Raw genomic sequence first — 17,977 nt, 5'->3', positions numbered from 1 at the left:
GGTCCAAGTTCTCTCTAAAATGAACAAATTTTTAAGAGGTAAAGAAAAACCCCTTTCTAAAATAGAGCTTTGCTTTTGGGAACCAAAAACAACGAATAATCTGTTTGCAGGGATGGAAATCTCTTGACTATGAGTATACATCTGAATTCATGTAAATGTAATGAGTATGGAGCTTGTAATAAAAATCAAAGTTAGAATCCCAGCTCTAATAGTTATTGGCTGACATGGGTTAAATTCTTGGTCTTCTGAAGCCTCAGTTTCTTTACGCATAAAATATAGGTAATAATTTTACAGAAGCAAAAATCCACAGCTTTATCAACTAAAAGTAGTAAACTTTATAGGAAACAAACTGGACTCCCTATGCATTGTTGGTGAAATGTAAGATGGTACAGTGACTTTGGAAAATTCTGAGTTTCTTAAAATATTATATATGTATCTACCATCTGATCCAGCCATCCTACTTTTAGTTATTAACCAAAGAGAAATGAAATCATATGTCCATACAAAGATCTGTATATCAATGTCCATAACAGCATTATTCATAATAGGCCCAAATGGAAATATGTAATCCAAATGCCCATCAGCTGGTGAGTTCACAAAAATGTTCTATATAATTGTGATGGAATACTACTCAGCAATAAAAAAGGAACAAACTACTGATACATGAGCCAACATGGGTGAAACTCAAAAAACATTACGTGAAGTGAAAGAAGCCAGACACCAAAGACTACATTGCATTTACATGAAAATTTTAGAAAATGCAAGCTGTAGAGAAAGAAAACATTAGTGGTTATTAAGGGCTAGATGTGAAGGAAATAAATGACTGCAAACAGACACAATAGAACTTTGTGGGTGATGGAGGTGTTTTAAAACTTGACTGTGGTCACTGTTGCACAACTGTTTAAATTTACTAAGATTTAATTAAACTGCACACTTAGCAATGAGTGAATTGTATGGTATTTAAGTTGTACCTAATAAGGCTGTTAAGAGTGAAAAAGGTTGTATCTTGGTTCATAGCAATAGCAAAAACTGGAAATAACTGAAATGTACATTGAATATATTCACACAATAGAGACTATACAGCAATGAGAATTGAACTACAACTTCATGTAATTTGGATGAATCTCACAAATATAATGTGCTCAGTGTGTTTTTCTTCCCTGCTATCTAGTCCCATTCCAGCTATAGTCTCCCAGCTGACAATTCCTTCTGCTTATGTACAGACAATAAAGAAAACACACTTATCAAGCCTGACTGATCACGGTTTAAGTCAAGGCCCACTATTGCCAAACTGTGTGACATTAAGCAGGTGACTTAATCTCTTTGGCGCTATTCTTACAATGGAGGTTAATACCAGCCTCACAGAGATATGTGAGGTATTCACACTGAATCTGAACATAGTAATTGAACTAAATGATCATCTTTCCCGATCCTCCCATTACACTTTCCAAGACACTTTCAACCAAACAGCATGCATTGAGCGGCTACTGTATGTTGACTGAAGAAAAACGCACAACCTAAAAGTTAAGTTTTATTCAGGGACTCTTACCATAGCCCAGGAGACAGACTCCCAGATAGCTCTGAAGAACTGCTCTGCAGAGGTAACAGGGAAGCCAGGATAAGTAGGAGTTTTGGGCTGGGGAAAAACATGTAGTCGAATATTAAAACATTACTGTGAAACACAAAGAACAGACATCTCAAGTTAATGACTTTAGTGCTTTTCTATGTGTGGGAAGAAGCAAGAACTTGGGTTCACTGAAATTATCCCTTAGGGAAAAAAAAATTATCCCTTAGGTGTGCACCTTAACTATCTAAGGCCAGCAGTATCCAAAGCACAGAAAATGCTTCCTGTTTTTCTCCACCCCGAATCCCTCTCAGGGATCACCACGGTGGGACGCTGCAGTGGCTAATGGCTAATTTCTTCTAGAACTGGGATGGCGGGCAACATTCTTTGTTTACTAGAATGTCAGGCAACACTTCCTGACCACATGTAGAGCGGCCTTTAGACGGTTATGATACCAAAAACTTTGGAAATAGCTTTCTGCTGTACAGAAGCTTACAATGTCGTCAAGGAGCTGGCTTCCACAAATTCTTACAACAGTCCGGGACAGCCCACAAGGCTGAAAACAGAGGAAGAGGGAGACAGATGGTACGTAAAAGTAGGGACACAGAGTCCAAGGGCGAACAGAGACTTTCTCCTTCTACTCTCCACAAGCACGTGTTTGTCCGGCCACAGGACATAATTACTGGTTGTCTACGTCTGTCACCCCCATGATACCACCGACCACCTGAGGGCGACCCAGGTCTGGTTCATCTCCTACAGTCCCTTTCTCATGCAGGGTCCTACGCACGCAGCAGGTCCAGGCCCTGCTCGGCCTCTTCACTCGCTTCGCGCCTGCCCGCTGTAAGTGTCGGCGGGAGCGTCAAGCTCGGCGCCCCCTCCCCATCAGGGTCGGAAGTCCCAGGGGAACGCAAGGCTAAGGCGGCAGGCGGCGGGAAGCCCAGCCGCGCCCAGCGGCCGTTGGCGGGTTGCCGGCCACCTGCTGCTGCAGCCCGGATTGGCTCTTTCCTCCGGCCGTGCCGCGGCCTTAACCAATCGCCAGCGAGCCCTGTCGGGAGGCTCCGCCCCGTGGGAGCCCGCCCTTGCGCCGAGGGAAGAGCCGGTGGTTTGCCAGTAGGGTCGTGGAGTTGTGGGTAGCGGACTGGGTCTGTGAAAAGAGGGCGCACTCTTACACCCGAGCCTCTAGGAGCTGTTAGAAGGAGCCCTGGGGAGGGGAGCAGAGGCGTTTGTGACCCTAGCAGCCTTTGCTCCTTTCCTGGCGTCAGTCTTGCCATCCTCACAAAGAGGTTGGCGGAGCGAGGGGGTGACCCTACGGGAGAACAAAGGAGCAAGATACGGGGATTGGCTCCCGGAAATGGTAGTGGAGAAAGGCGCGGAGAAAACTCTAGGCCTGACGGTCTCTGCGGAAAGGGGGCGGCTAGAGCGCAGCCTCCCGGCCCTCGGAGCCCGCAGGTCCCGCCCCCGAGGTCTAAGTAGCGCCGCAGCCTTACCGGATCCCTCTGCAAGACCCGTCAGCCGTGCCCTTGGATCAAGTACTGTCAGCGCTCCCAGGACGCGCCCTCAGTCCGACGACACACAGAGCGGCCTGCACTCCCGTGTTCTCCCTGCGGCCCGGTGAGCCCGGCTCCGGTCCGCTGCAGCCCTGTGCCCGCGACACCTTCCTAATGCCCGCTACGCCGGCCACGGGGCGCTACTCCTTTAATTTCACTCATCGCCTTCCGGCCTATTTTTAAATTTTTCCTGTCTTATATTCTTTTTCTTTCCTTAACGCTCTTCTTTCGCCCTTTTCCCGTGTTACTTTTGTTCTTCACCTCTTGCGTTCAAATGGCTGTAATGTAAGCCTTCATCCTTCCAACCTCCCTCTGCTTGGCCAGGGTTGGGGGGGTGGGCTTCAGCAAGGACCAGAATGACTTCTCCCACCCTAGGCGGCCCCAGGCCATTCCTGGGGCTGTTTCTGCTGGCAGGAGGCTTTGAGCTGCTTGATGCGGCCCCTGCAAGGCCCCCTCCAGCCCCTCTAACCTCGCAACCCCGCTTCCTGGGCCTAGTTGACTCAGCTAGTCTCTGACCCATCATGACCCCCTCACAACACTCTACTCACCAGTCTGCTGACTGTTGGGGGATGCTTCTCCAGACTCCTGAGTTCCACTAAAGCAGCAGTCTTGAAGAGAGCAATTTGTAGTACCAAGGGAACAGACAGGGGAGGCAGGACTCCTGGGTTCATTTCCCCCCACCCCACCCTTCAGTGTGTTTCCCCCTCCAGTGTGTGCACTTGTTTAGTCCCCAGCTGCCTTGTGGGAATTGGACCTTGTTCCCTACCCACTCACCCCGAAGCAAGGACTGAGTGGGCAAGTGACCCCTTCCTTGCTGAGGTGTGGTCCTTTATGGCATATTTCCCTTTCTAAACTCTCTTCCTTTGCCCCCACCCACAGGACACATAGTATGACCATTAGGTGTTTCGTCTCCCAGCCATTTTCTATGGAAAACCAAAGAGATCAGGCCATGATAGCCACAGGCAGCTTTGAAGAATGGGATGCCTTTAGAGAAGCTTGATCTTGAAGGCCTCACCTTACAAAGCCAGGTAAGAGTCCAGTCTAAGGGAGGGGTCTTCTACTGCTTCCTAGCCCTGTGGTCTGGGGGCAGGGTCAGCAGGACATAAAAATAACTAGCACCACCATCCTAGTAAAGTCACTCTTCAGAGTTCACAAAGCATTTTCTTACATCCCTGGTCTCATTCTGGCCCTTAAGCCAACCCTGACAAGCCAAGGATGGTAATCCCCATTTTACAAAGGAGAAGATAGAGGCCCAGTTGGGATAGTGATTAGCCCCAGGTCACCCTGCAAGTCAGCAGCAGAGCTAGGACAGAATTCTATTGTTCTATTTATGTATTGTTGAATTTTTGACTATCCTTGAGACTGAGATTAGTTATCAGGTGTACTTTTTAGGTCTTGAAACTGATTATTTGCTGGGGATTGTTATATATGATTAACTCTTTCTAGTTAGGCCTGAGTTTTATTTACTCCTCTTAGTAGGGTCTTTAGCACAGGGACCTTTACCTCCATACCCACACCTCTGAAGGACCTGACTTATGGTAAACACAAGGCAACATTCAAAATGGCAACTTAGCTTCTGTGCACTTGTCTCTGAGGTTGGCAGGGGCTGGGTCTTATTCTTCTCTGGCCCTTGCAACATACTACAACTCAGACCAAGGTCAGGACATGACTGACTCATGTCATCATGTTTCTGATATCCAGAGGAGGGATGCCATTCGCCTAAACCTTCTCAGAACTGTCATATGTCACAAGAGAGCTTGGGTGTTGGACTTCCTCTTGAAAGGCCCTGCCTGTGCCTGGGGCTGAGAAAACAGCGGTATGCACCAGTGCAAAGCAAATAGCATAAGTTTTGGAGCCTGCAGTCCATAATGTGGAAGTCAGGACAGCCACCGCATAGGGCTGCTCTGAGGAGTAAGTGAACTAATAGAATGTGGCAAGCAGAGGAGTGGGGAAAGGTGTGGAGTACCACCTGGGGTATGAGGATGTCAGAGCAGGGAAGCTGGGAGTTCTGTAACACCGTCAACTCCCTCTGCCATTTAAGTGCCAGTCTTCACTGAGCCTTGTATGGGCCAGGCTCTAGAGAAACATGAATAAGGCCAGGCACCACCCTACAGGGGCTCCTGAGCAACTGAGTGGTGAGTAGCCCTAGATTTCCCTGTTTCCCAGCCACCTGGGGTGAGACGCCCAGGAGGAAGAAGCAGAGTGAGCTCTTTGTTTCCATGGGTCTGTGTGTTCACTACTGACTCCCACCACATCATCCTCTGCTGGCCAGCTCCTTCCTTCTGGCCCCAGCAACAGGGGCAGCCAATCGGGCAAGCAGGGCTCAAAGCAGCATGTCCTATGTAGTAAAGAAGTAAGCTCAGAAGGGAGAGAAGCAGGTCACCCTCCCGCACTGGGGTGCTGGGCTCACTTCCTCCTAAAGCAGAGGAGGGTGTTGCTCTAATTCTGAGAACAAAATGGAGCTTTTGGTTTCCTTTGTCACTCTAAATAGCTCTGACCTGCCCTTCCCCATCCCCACCTCTCATGAAGACATGACTACCTCTGTTGGAGGAGAGGAAACTGGCCACAGTGTCAGTTTTTCCTCCATCACACAGTAGACTGGGGGAGAGAGTCTAGCACCTACGCACTTACTCTTAGCCCTGAGAATTGCCCAGCATCCTTCAAGGCCCAGCTAAGTCGTTTCTGATTACCCACACTTTCTTCCTTCTGTTTCAGTAGAGTTGGTTGTTCCCTCCTCTGCATTTTGAGAGTATGTTCTGCAAGCCCCGAATGCAGCTTGAATCACCTGCCCACCCCTGTGCCAGACAATAAGCGCCCCTCTAGGATAGATATTGTCTCCTGCATCTCTGAACCAGCCCCTAGCAAAGCAGGCTCCTTGAAAGAGTGACTCTAGAGAGCCCAAGCTGTGGGAGGGCTGGTGGGGAAGGAAAAGAAGAAGACTGAAGGAGTCAAATTGGTCTTGTTCATTCCTTTTCTTCTAGATTTAGACAACTCTAGACCCATAGGAACCTCTTCTACTTAGAAATCCAGGGCACAAGCCTGTGGGTTTGTGCCTGTCAGGTCCTGGTCTGGCTGAAACCTTTTCCCCACTTCTGCCTGCCCTCCAGACAGATCCACAGAGTCAGGAATGCGGGGCTTAGTGCAAGCTGTACCCAGCAGACGCAGGGCTGGGCCGGTGCTTGTTTGTGAGGCAGCACTAGAGAGCTGGGATCCAGACACTGCCTGTGGTGAAAGGGAGGGAGCTCGTCACAAAATACAGATTTCCATCCTCCAGCCCGTATTTGAAACTGTGAAACTCACTCCTATTTGTCCTCCGGGGCTGCTCTGAGTCCTTGCTTAGGGAGGTGGTGCTATCTGGGAAGCTGGGGGAGGGATAGTCAGTGGGGAGAGTCTGGGGGTTCAGCTACTGATGGGGCTTCTCCTTGGCTTAGTTTCCTGCAGAGTTCCTCTGTCTCATCTTGTTGCTGATCAAAGGGGCCCCCTTCTTCAGTTTTTCTTCGGAGGTAGCAGGAAATCAGCATTATGGTTGGGTTTAAGGCTACAGATGTGCCCCCTACTGCCACCGTTAAGTTCCTGGGGGCTGGTACAGCTGCCTGCATTGCAGACCTCATCACCTTCCCCTTGGATACTGCTAAAGTCCGGCTACAGGTAAGGGGGTGACGCCCAGGGTTCTGATGGTGGCTAGTCTGCTCCTTCTCCAAGACACAGATTCCTCAAGGGCTAGTGGGGTGTTTGAGGCTGTAAATTTTAGAGCATAGGGATGACAGGAGATGGGGAGGGCAACCACCTGCCTTGGCCTTGCAGATCCAAGGAGAAAGGCAGGGGCCAGTGCAGGCTGCTGCCAGTGCCCAATACCGCGGCGTGCTGGGCACCATCCTGACTATGGTGCGCACCGAGGGCCCTCGCAGCCTCTACAATGGGCTGGTCGCCGGCCTGCAGCGCCAGATGAGCTTCGCCTCCGTCCGAATTGGCCTCTATGACTCTGTCAAGCAATTCTACACCAAGGGCTCTGAGCGTGAGTGTGGAGCTGGGCCACAGGCCTCTTGTCCTCTTCTCATTGATGGCTGATCCTAGTTCTTTTAGTTGCATAGTTCCTTTAGGCCCCAAGACACCTGAGAGGAATTTCAGAGGAACTGAGAACCAGAATGGGCCCTGATTCTTCTAATGATCCCTGAACACTTGGGCTATGCCAGGCTTCCAGCAGGGCATTATCTCATGACAGTCCTCACAGTCACCTCAGGAACAAGTGGTATCATCCCTGTGTTACAGATGAAGAAACTGAGGCTTGCCAGGGGGAAGGGACTTGGCCAAGGGCACACAACAAGAAGCTGGAAAACACACTTCTGCTTCCAAGGCCAGCATTCTTCCATTTCACCTCCTCAGCATGCCATGCCCACCCTGTGTTTTACACTTGTAGAAACTGAGAACCCAGATCAAAAGGTTGACTTTTCCCAAGATCACATGGCAGGGAGAAGTAGATCTGGGATAAGAACTCAAGTCCTGTGACTCCCAGTCCTTGAGAAAGCCTCTTCCCTTGGAGCCTGGGTTTTTATATTTGTCAAATGGAAATGATTCTGATTTCTCAGGGCTGTTGAGCAGATAAACTGAAGTGACTGAAAATGCTTTATGGAAGAAATCATTAAGTATCATTTTGTCCTACTCCTTGCTATGTCCCAGTGCCTAGCAATTAGTAGACACTCCCAGTGGTATTCTGTATAATGCAAAGAGTCCTTAGAACAGAGCTGGTTTGGGTCTTATTACAGAAAGACAAGAAGTTAGAGTGAAGATGAGAGATTACAGTGGCGCTTTTGGGGAGGAGAGGTGGCAAATGAGTGCAAGCCCAGCTGGCCACTAACCCCCACAGTTCCTCCACAGATGCTGGCATCGGGAGCCGCCTCCTGGCAGGCAGCACCACAGGTGCCTTGGCTGTGGCTGTGGCCCAGCCAACGGATGTGGTAAAGGTCCGGTTCCAAGCACAGGCCCGTACTGGAGGTGGCCAGAGGTACCAGAGCACTATTGAGGCCTATAAGATCATTGCGCAGGAGGAAGGGTTTCGGGGACTCTGGAAAGGTGTGTACAAGGTGTTTTGCCTTCCCCATCTTCCTCCTCCCCTTTTCCCTGGTCTCACATAGGGACCCCTTCCTCCTGTAGGGACCTCGCCCAATATTGCTCGAAATGCCATTGTCAACTGTGCTGAGCTGGTGACCTATGACCTCATCAAGGACACTCTCCTGAAGACCAATCTCATGACGGGTGAGTTTGGGTAGATAGTGCTGGGTCTCGCCCTTCCACTAACCCAGGAGCTGGTGTGGGTCTGGCTGCCTGAAGACCACATCTTTTCACCCTATTTCCCCTTTGCTTATGGAATGAGTTTCCCTTGCCGCCTTGACACCAACTGGGACAAAGTTTCCACCTTGCACATTGAGGCACTGAGGCTAGATTAGCAAAATGACTCCTCAAAATGACTCTTCTCAGGAGAGGTCCCAGCTGGAGTCTCTGTCTCTCTGAAACCACGAGACCCTAGCTACTTAAGTCATCTCTTTCCTTCTGGAATAATGAGGTGAGGAGTCCTGACTGCCTCACCTGCTCTCCCTCTTTGGCAGATGACCTTCCTTGCCACTTCACTTCCGCCTTCGGGGCGGGCTTCTGCACCACCATCATCGCCTCCCCCGTCGACGTGGTCAAGACGAGATACATGAACTCTGCCTTGGGCCAGTACAGCAGCGCTGGCCACTGTGCCCTCACCATGCTCCAGAAGGAGGGTCCCCGAGCCTTCTACAAAGGGTGAGCCTCCAACCCACCCCACCCAACCCCAGGCCTTCTGACTACCCATATCTGTCACACAGGTGGGAAAGAACAACCTGGAACTGAGTGGCAACCAAGTGTCAAACCGTTTCTGATCCTGGTCCTGGTATTTCCCTGGCATCCTTGTGCTCTTAACTCCTTCCTCTCAGAGTTGCTATCATGCCTACTTTATTGCTGTTAAAATGGAGACTCACAGAGGATTCTTGCTCACCACCCACAGCTCCTTTCTCTGGACCCTCCCAACCTCCTTGGGACAGAGAAGTGGGTAGGGTTGGATGCAAGGGCCCAGCAGGGTGAGTGGGAGATGACCTGTGTTTTCTCCCCTCTAGGTTCATGCCCTCCTTTCTCCGACTCGGTTCCTGGAACGTGGTGATGTTCGTCACCTACGAGCAGCTGAAACGGGCCCTCATGGCTGCCTGCGCTTCCACGGAGGCTTCCTCTTGAGCCTCTCCTGCTGCTGACCTGACCACCTCCGGCTTTGGCTTCAGCTCCAGCCAGGCCCTGCTTCCCTTTTCCTCCTCCCCTCCCCTCTCTCCCAACCCCTTCCTCCTACTCCCTTTCCCACCACCTGCCTTCCTCTCCTCACGTTCTCACCCCTCAGCTCCTGTTGCCTCTCACAGTCCCCATGGAGTTAACCCCAGCTGACACTGAGGGAAACCTGGCACCGGCCAGGATCTCAAGCCCTCAGTCTCTTGAAAAGTTCAGCCCGACTCTTCCTCCTGCTCCCAAGCCCAGCTAGCACATCACTCATAAAACAAGCTCAACCTTGGTGTCTCCTCCCTCTGTCTGTTACCAGGGGTCTTGGTCTGATGGGCCAATTTTGGCACTTGGTGGGCAGGGGAAGAGCCACCAGACTTGGAAAGGGGGGTGTGACCCACCTTCTATCTCCAGCATCCAATCTGGGGTCTGTGGAAGTCATCTGGTCCACATCTCTTTCCTTACCAGGCCTTAGTCATCAATGGCCTTGGTCTCCACAGGTCATTTGAACTTTCCCTCACCAATGCCTGGTACTCCAGTGCCTGCCTTTTCAACCCCCCTGGCCTATTTATCTGTAGAATGAGTATTATTCTCTCCCCTGCATCTCCTTTGCTGCTTGGAAGATTTAGAGGAACTTGGGAATCTTGATGCCACGTGCTTATTTTATTCCATTTTACAAATGGGGAGCCCACCTCAAAGTCTCAGGCTGAGTGAGGACAAGTCAGCCTGCTTCCCATCCTCCACAGTCACACCCTTAGGAGGCAGGCTACAGAGCAAACATCTGGCCTCAGCCTGAGGACTCTTCCATTTGGAGTCTCTCCCTCATCTTCAGCTAGAGATCCCAAGGTGACAGGACAAGCCAGGGCTTAGGCAGCACAGGAGAGTCAGCCTCCCTGTCCCTCTTCCTACCACCTGTCCTTAGAGGCAGGAAAGCAGTTGGGCATAGCTACTTCTGTTTCAATGGGTAGGGGACTCAGGTTCCAGAATCCCAAAGTATCTTGTGTGGGGCTAAGCCCTTAAAATTAAGCCATCCAGGCCTATTTTATAAATGTCTGAAGAAGCTGAAGGCTGAGACAAGTCATGCAGGCAAGGACACAGGAAGCCAGCAGCTGAACTGGGACTAAGACTCAGTCTCCTCCCTCCCCCTGTGGACTCTTCCTCCAGGGACCAGTGCTGGGGTCCTTTGGGAATCCTGTTGGGCACCTGTGGAGCCAGGCCCAGAGAACATGAGCTCCCTTCTCATATGGCCTAAAGCAGCTGATGCTACTGCACCCTTCCCACTGGTCACAGCTAGAGGCTGGGCCCTTCAGTGCATGGGCAAGGGGTCCTGGAAAAGGAAGGAGAGACCAGGATTCCTCATCCTCCTAGCTATGACAAATTGAACTGAGGTCTCATAGTCCCCCAGAGGGACAGGGTTGGCTGCCGTGAGCCAGGGTGAAGGTGGCAGCCCACCCAGGCTGTTCTCTGTGGGGCAGCATAAGTGGAGGACCCAATGCAACCCATGCAGTTTTAATTGTCATCGTTCATCCTGTGAGGTAGGCTGTTCACTTGCACCAGAGGAAATGGGCAATTTGTTGCCCTAAGTGTGTGTGTCAGCTGATTCATTCACCAGCCTTGTGGTTCAGACACTGGGATGGACGCAAGGCCTCGAGACCATCATGGTTCTGTGCATGATCCTGGGACAGTGAGCTGGGAAAGGTGGTAGAACCACTGGACAGTGTCCCAGGAGGCCTCAGAAACTGTCCTCAGCCCTTAACACCAATAATGACACGACCTCCTTTAGCTGACTCATAAGGCAGGACTAAAGATAACAGGTAATTTCATAACAGTCTCTTATCAGGCCTGAGAACAGGCTTCCTTAAGAGTCTCACCCTGAAGGAAAAGTTAGGGGCAGGCTTTCCTCCTGGCCCAAAGAAGACCTGGCATGCTAGAGTTTTACAAGGCAGGTCCCACACTCCCTCACCCACTTGTTTGCTCTTATTAGTAATAACAGAGCACCTACTACCACCTCACCAGCTGGGTCCTGCCTCAGGGCAGAGTCTGCTTCACTGTTTCCCACAAACTGCAAGATAGGGGTTATAATCTTCACTGTAAGAAACAGGCTGAGAGGCGAAGCAGTTTGCCCAGGGGCACAAAACTGGTAAGTAGAACACCTGAGGTGTATTTAACTCCAAAGCCCACATTCTTTGATGAACATGCAGAGATGCTTCCTAGAACCTTGGTCTGGAGTCTACATCTCAAGGTCTCCTGCTACTTTCCCCTGAGGTTCAAAAATGGCTGATTGGTGCTGAGTCCCCAGTTAAGAAAACCTTATGCTAATATGGTGCTTATGGTGGAATCTAAGCAATCTAGATATCAAAGGGGCCTTTTCTGACACCTCTAAAGTCACTGCAGAAGTGGCCACCCACTCTCATATAAACTTGGGACTTTGCTAAGACCCAAACCCAGACTCCAGTGAGGGGTGTCCTCCCCCAGGACAGGAGAGGTGCATGCGGCACTGTTGACTGCTGAAGTCAGCCTGGGGAGGCAGGTGTGGTCTACACAGGCCCAGCTGGGCCAGGAGGCTGGCACTCCCACAGGCCACGTTAGCAGCAATGCTGGAACCCTGAAATCAAAGTGAATTCACCAAGCACTTTCACACTAATGACATGGCAGCCTGTGGAGAGTTATGAGCTCTGCTTTACTGACAAGACTAGCAATAATGCCCAGGGGGTCAGTGGGAGAGCTGGGAGCAGAACCCAGGTCTCCTGCCTCCTAGACCACCCTGCCTAGAGGCAGGCACAGACCTGACCCTCTGCACAGACAAGGCAATGGAGACTGGCAAGGTAGAAACCAAAGCCATTTCCAGCACATGTGTCCTTTGTGTTGCCTCTAATCTAAGAAGGGTGAATCTGTGGGAAGCAGCCTTCAAGGTTCTGGTGACAGCTTTGTCACTGAGCCCTGTGTGACCTGGGACAAGAATTTTGTTTTCTTTGTGCTTCAGTTTTCCTGAGTACAATGTGACTATATCACACTGGAGACTGCCCTTCTAAGGATTGTGTGTCATGAGAAATAGGACTGAGGACACTCAGAGGCCATGCAGCACTGCCCTGCACTACCAACGTGGTAGGCTCTGAGCCCTCAGGGGCCTGACTGTGCCCACACAGCCAGGACAGGGACCCAGGTCCTCAGCTTCCTAGGCCCTGCGCTTCCCTCTGCTCCACAAGAAGGCCTGTATATATAAATCCCTCCAACACACACTCTCCTGGGTGTAGCTGGAGGATAGGGAATAAAACTTTATTGTGTCAGTTTAAAAGTCCCATGTCATCCCATCCTCACATGTCTGTACAGTGGGCTGGCCCCCCGCCCACCCTGAAGCTGTGGGGGTTCAGGTAGGGTAAGGCCCAGCTAGCCTCCTCTTCCTCCTCCAGCTCCCAGCCCACCAGAACTATGTCAGCAATGCCTGGCGCAGCAGCTGCTTCTTCTGTGGTGTGAGGTGGGTGGGGAACTGGATGTCAAAGAAGATGAAGAGGTCCCCCTTCTTGGTGGGGTCCTCTGGCAATGGCATCCCCTCACCTGGCACCTTCTTGAAGTACTTGGGACTGAGACAGGGGAGGATGAAAGAAGAGGGTTCAGAGTGCACCCCAGAGCAGCACTTCAACAGATCCCATCCACCCTGGCTCACATTACCTCAGGTGTGGGGCAATCACCAGCTTCTAGAACTGGTGGGAGGGAAGGGGAGTCTGGCTTGTTCCAGACAGCTGGAAATCTCTGATGGAGGATTCCAGGAATCTCTTTTTAAGATGGGAAACCAGACAAGGAGTGAAGGAACATGAGCAGACCCTGGGTTGGGGGTGGGGAGTGCTGGACAGCTGAGCAAGCTTCCCATGTGAAGGACCTGGCTTGGAAAAGGGCTTAGGGGATGCAACTCAGAGCTCTCCAGAGAGGTTCTGGAGGATGACGGCAACAAGAAATGACTGGGGGCCTCTAGCCTCTTCAGTGGCTTTAGGCAAGTTAGAAAAAGGTACTCCATTTGCCAGGAGAATGTAGCCTATAGCTTGGCCAGAGTGGGGCCTGGATTTCAGTCTCTTTCACCCTCTTGTGCTGGATGCAACCTGAACAACTGTACCAGGCTGGCCTGTCTGACACACTCACTAAAGCCCAGACAGTCCTTCTTTTGCCTATGGGGGCCCAAGCAAATGAACTCACTGGACGATGTCATTGATAGGGATGTTGAGCAGACGGTCATCTAGGGTCTTCACCTCCACGGTGCAGCAGGTCAGAGCCTAGGGGACATTAAGGCCAAGGGTGTGAGTAGGGAAGGTCCCCATGTCCATTCTGTTTAAAAGGCACTTTATGAGATTATTCAGTGCCAGGCCCTAAGCTGGGCCTCAAGGAGACAATAGGATGTTCAAGGACAAACAAGTAAGTGAGTCACCCAAGGAGTTCACAGTCTGGTAGGTGAGACTGATGTCAATATGTGTTATGACAGAGGAAGTAAAAGCATCAGTGGGAGACAAGGAGGGGCCCCCAAGCCATTCTGGGGTGGGGCAGGAGGGCTTCACAGCGGTGGTAGCAGTTGATAAGGCCCTTAAAGGAACGGGAGGTGGGGAGACAGCACTCCAGGCAGAGGGCCCAGCATGTATAAGAGAACCCAGGTGTGAAAAGAAAAATGCACCCAATGGGCAGGAGCTCTAAGTGGCAGTGGCTGGAATGCAGGGGATGAGATCAGCAGGGGCCAGATATCTGGAGGCCTTGAATGCCATGCAAAGATGCTTGGACAGGAGTGTGACGTGGTGGGGAAGTGTCTGGAGGAGACGAGAAGGGAGGCAGGAGGGCCACTGAGGAGGCTGCTGCACACATCCAGTTGCACAGACCCAGGCAGTGGGGATGAACAGAAATGGACCAGGCAGAGAGAGATTTGGCAGTGGGATTGACGGGACTGACTGAGTGCCTGCCTGCAGGTGGGGTGGATGAGGGGCAGCAGAGTCCAGGCTGGGGCGCCGTTTCTTGTTTGGGTTGTGAGGGCACAGAGGGGCCACTCACAGTCAGGAGTGAAGACAGCCACGAAGATGCTGTGTGGCATTCCTCAAGTTCTGGAGGCTGCACCATGCACCGGGGTGAGTGGAAGGTGAGGCCTCCTTGCCTTCAGGCCTTATATGGGGTGTGGTGGGGTTGGGGGCCTCATTCTGATCTGCCCACCCCTTGCTCCTCCACTTCACCCACTCACCTTGCCCAAGGGGATGGAGTACACAAAAAAGAGGTTGTCATTCTCCCTGCGGAAGCGAGGGTGTAGCTTCTCCTTTACGATGAAGATGATGTCCGCTGGGATGATGTTGGGACCCTGGGCAGGGGAGGCCAAAGAGTGACAAGGACTGATTGGCTCTGTGACCTTGATCAAGTTCCCGCCTCTATTGGGCTCCATGTCTTCATGTGAACAAAGGAGATTAGACCAGGTTTTCTGGAAGGGCCTTTTCAGTTTGGCCTCATAGCCCCTCCTCTGAGAAGCCTACCCCAGTGAATCCTACTTCCCACCAACCCCCGCCTGTCCTTTGGAAGGCACATTAGGGATCAGCTCAGTCACTCCTGTGTTCGCCCTGCCAGATCAGGGCTCCCAGAGGCAAGAAAAAGCACTGCCTCCTTCCACCTCAGTCTTTCCACCACATGAGCCCTGGTGACTGACTCTAGTCAGCGTCCCTCTCTCTCACCTGGTCCCCTTCCTTCTCGAAGGTGATACGTGTGCCCTGCCTCCAACCAGGCTTCACATCAATTGTGAGGATCTTGTCCTTGATGATAGAGGAGTACCCATCCTCGTTCAGCACCTGTAGTGAAATGACAGGGGAGGGAGGTTTGCTCAGGATTTCCCAGTGGGCCTTTACCCATGTGAAAGATGGTCTGTGGGATCTATGCTCAGCTCAATCCTCTAGCAACAGGGAGAACTTGCCCGAGCCATCCCCATGCCCACCCTATTCCACTGGAACCAAGAACTTATGATTCCAGGATGGCAGGGCGAGCGATGTGGCTGGGGCCTGAGATGCCAAGCAGTCACCATGATTTGATCAAGGCCACAATTCCAGCCCTAGAAATTATGTGGCCCTGGCCACTAACAGACACACAGTGAACATGAACTCAGTTCCTCACCCACCCCAGAAGCTTGGCCTTGAGCCTCTGGCAGGTCTCTTAATCCCAAAGGGAGAAATACCACTGGAGGTCGACATATCTCAGCCTTACCATCTCTTATGTCTTCCATTCATTCCCCAATCACATGCCCAGATGGGTGCCATCTGTGGAAAGCATGGCTCCAGTTGGCAACTCCTCTGCTGGGCAAAGGTATGAGGGGACCTTGCTCATGTGCCTAGTACAGGGCTGGACCATGGGACAGGGCCAAGCCAAGGACTGGACCCTGGGAGGACTGTCCCCCAGCCCACCCCCCATGCCCACACTGCTCCTTCTTATTCATGGGGTGTACACACAGATGAAACCCAGAGGGTATTGTCTGGAAACACCCAGAGACCAGAATTCACAGGAGATTCTCCTCCTCTTCCCTCAGGGATGGGGCTGAACTGAGAAGGGAGAGCTCTCATCCCAGTTAGGAGCAGGCAGAGGGGATTCCTGCACTGAGAAAGAACCAGGCTAATTCCCTTGTTACTGAACACAAGACCATGTGCACAGTGAGGCCAAACAATAGGAAAACATTGGAGTTTGGAGCAGAGATGGGTTTACTGCAGGGCCAAGCAAGGAGAATGGGTGGCTCGTGCCCCCTAAAAATAACCCTGAACTCCCTCAAGGGTTTCAGCTGAGCATTTTTAAAGGCCAGCTGAGGGAGGGGCGTCCCAAGGTATGTGATCAGCTGTGCAGTTCTCTGATTGGTTGATAGTGATCAATCCTTAGGTGCCAGAAGGAGGGCTAAGTGCTCATGATCATCAAGTAGTTAATTTCTTCCATTTGGTGGTGGTTTTTAGCATCTGAAAAACTTGGATGTATGAGATGAGATACTATTATCTGGGTACTCCAGAAAGGAACTACAGCAGAGGATATCTGGGAGAGGTCTGTCCCGGGAAGGCCCCATACGGTCCTGCTCGGTTACATCCTCAACTGTCCCTTCCAAATTTCAGATTTTAGAATTCTAAATCTAAGATTCCATGATTCCATGGGAGACTATATATGAGGTCTCCAGTTAGGGTCAGGAAGGAGGTGACCAGTAGGGTTGGAGGGGATAGAAGGTGGCTCCCAAGTACTCACCCTTCGAGAGATCTTAATTTTCTTGGTGCAGCCAAAGAATAAGTCCTCCAGGGACAGGTAGAGGTCTCGTTCAATTGGGGGGTCCTGTTTCTTGACCCCTCGGCCCCGGAGCCCCCCAAAGTTCAAATCCACCTCATTTCTTTCTGTATCAAAAAACTCTGCAGGAGGTGGGGAGAAGTAAGGAGTAAGAGAAATTGTGTCCAGAGACTTGGATTCGTAGACAACCCCCCTACCTCTTCAGTTTCCAAGTGTTATATCCAGCCTCCTATTCCCACTTTGCATATTCAGACAGTTTGGTCAGTCCAACGAGCTGTCCTCAACTGCAAATCCAATTATTACTGTCCCTTGCCACTCTCCACTGCTTCATCTCTGCTTTGGACTCCATCCCCACTCTACCGCCAAAATCAGGGATGTGTCCCTCAGGAGAGGAGTGCCCTCTGGTGGCAGTGCCTGGTAGTGCAGAAATGACACGCTGTTAGCTTTTGTGGAGGAGGGTCAGAGCCTGCCAGTTCTCCCTACCTTTCCCCAAGCTCCACTGCCTCTCACTGTCCAGTCCAGCTCAAGACCACTAGAGACCCCAGATTCAAATTTCTATGAAGTCAGCAGCTGAGATGTGGGAGGAGCACAGTTAAGCCCTAACAAATTTGAGACATCACCAGTGTGTCCCCAAACTCCTCTCTCCTCAACTTCTTTTGCCCCTGCCCAGCTCTACACTCATAACCCCTCTTGCTGTCCCACCTTCCATCCTAGTGCAAAGAGCCCCTTCCCTGTGATGCGCAGTGCAATTGTCCAGGCTTCAGTTTCTCACTCTGTGGGGTGGGGTAACATGCCTGACCTGCCTTCCACCATGAGGATCAGATAACAAGATGATGATGAATTAAAACTAGCTGAGAGCTTACCATGGGTCAGGTGTTGTTTTCAGCTCTTTGTATTATTATCACATTGACCCAGAGAGGTCAAAGAGCTCACCGTCTCACAGCAAGTAAGTAGAGTTGGGATCTGAACCCAGGATGATATGACTATAGAACCACTGTCCTTAACCACTAGGCTTAATGCTAGATGTGAAGCCGTTTGTAAACTGTAGTCAGTGGTCTCTGTCATGATTCAGCTTTTCTGTACTCTGCCCCTCATAGTTTGTGCCACAAAAAGAACTTCATAGGCTAGAATAGTACAATGACCTTAGGCTGGGGGGCAAGGCAGAGTCTCACTCTGTCGCCTTAAGATGTGATGGGTCATCAAGAGGCCTATGAATTACCAGGTCCCCTCTTGCACCACTGAATTCATTTGTTCACATAGCACCCATGATATGCCAGGTCTCAGACACCTCAAAACCCAGGTCACAGGAAGCCCAGCCCTGCAATTC

General features: G+C 51.1%; 2 protein-coding genes across 9 annotated transcripts in view; one reads left to right on the top strand and one right to left on the bottom strand.

Annotated features, from left to right (window-relative positions):
* DNAJB13 (DnaJ heat shock protein family (Hsp40) member B13) overlaps positions 1 to 17,977 on the bottom strand; it is a 65,159-nt gene that overhangs the window by 34,001 nt on the left and 13,181 nt on the right. For 5 of the 7 annotated variants that reach the window (XR_004323355.1, XR_004323354.1, XR_004323353.1 and 2 more), the window contains exons 3-6: positions 16,615 to 16,772; positions 15,081 to 15,194; positions 14,603 to 14,716; positions 13,582 to 13,658 (exon numbers count right to left, since the gene is read on the bottom strand). Coding sequence is in view for 3 of the 7 variants with exons in the window: in XM_032489340.1 (XP_032345231.1) it covers positions 13,582 to 13,658; positions 14,603 to 14,716; positions 15,081 to 15,194; positions 16,615 to 16,772 (463 nt within the window). In the remaining 4 variants the exon portion in view is untranslated. Of the gene's footprint in view, positions 1 to 12,642; positions 12,975 to 13,581; positions 13,659 to 14,602; positions 14,717 to 15,080; positions 15,195 to 16,614; positions 16,773 to 17,977 lie in introns of those variants that run through there. The other 2 variants (XM_006181593.3, XM_032489338.1) reach the window with 1 other exon arrangement.
* On the top strand, positions 2,659 to 9,686 carry UCP2 (uncoupling protein 2). Of its 2 annotated transcripts, XM_006181592.3 has the most exons (8): positions 2,660 to 3,175; positions 3,991 to 4,139; positions 6,543 to 6,759; positions 6,916 to 7,126; positions 7,987 to 8,181; positions 8,263 to 8,364; positions 8,715 to 8,895; positions 9,246 to 9,686. In XM_006181592.3, the coding sequence occupies exons 3-8, from the start codon at positions 6,634 to 6,636 to the stop codon at positions 9,358 to 9,360; spliced, it is 930 nt and encodes a 309-aa protein (XP_006181654.1). In that variant the 5' UTR covers positions 2,660 to 3,175; positions 3,991 to 4,139; positions 6,543 to 6,633; the 3' UTR covers positions 9,361 to 9,686. The 2 variants fall into 2 exon arrangements, with proteins under 2 accessions (XP_014412120.1, XP_006181654.1); XM_014556634.2 differs by lacking the exon at positions 7,987 to 8,181 and having other exon boundaries at positions 2,659 to 3,175.

The sequence above is a fragment of the Camelus ferus genome, chromosome 10, assembly GCF_009834535.1.
Source record: "Camelus ferus isolate YT-003-E chromosome 10, BCGSAC_Cfer_1.0, whole genome shotgun sequence".
Classification (NCBI taxonomy): domain Eukaryota; kingdom Metazoa; phylum Chordata; class Mammalia; order Artiodactyla; family Camelidae; genus Camelus; species Camelus ferus.
The sequence above is the reverse complement of the archived record's forward strand: the minus strand, read 5'-3'. Positions and strand labels throughout refer to the sequence as shown.

Coding starts and splice junctions, on each gene's coding strand:
- UCP2 (XM_006181592.3), top strand. CDS start 6,634: ATGGTTGGGTTTAAGGCTACAGATGTGCCCCCTACTGCCACCGTTAAG. Junction 8,182..8,262: donor GTTTCGGGGACTCTGGAAAG/GTGTGTACAAGG, acceptor TTCCTCCTGTAG/GGACCTCGCCCAATATTGCT. Junction 8,365..8,714: donor GAAGACCAATCTCATGACGG/GTGAGTTTGGGT, acceptor CCTCTTTGGCAG/ATGACCTTCCTTGCCACTTC.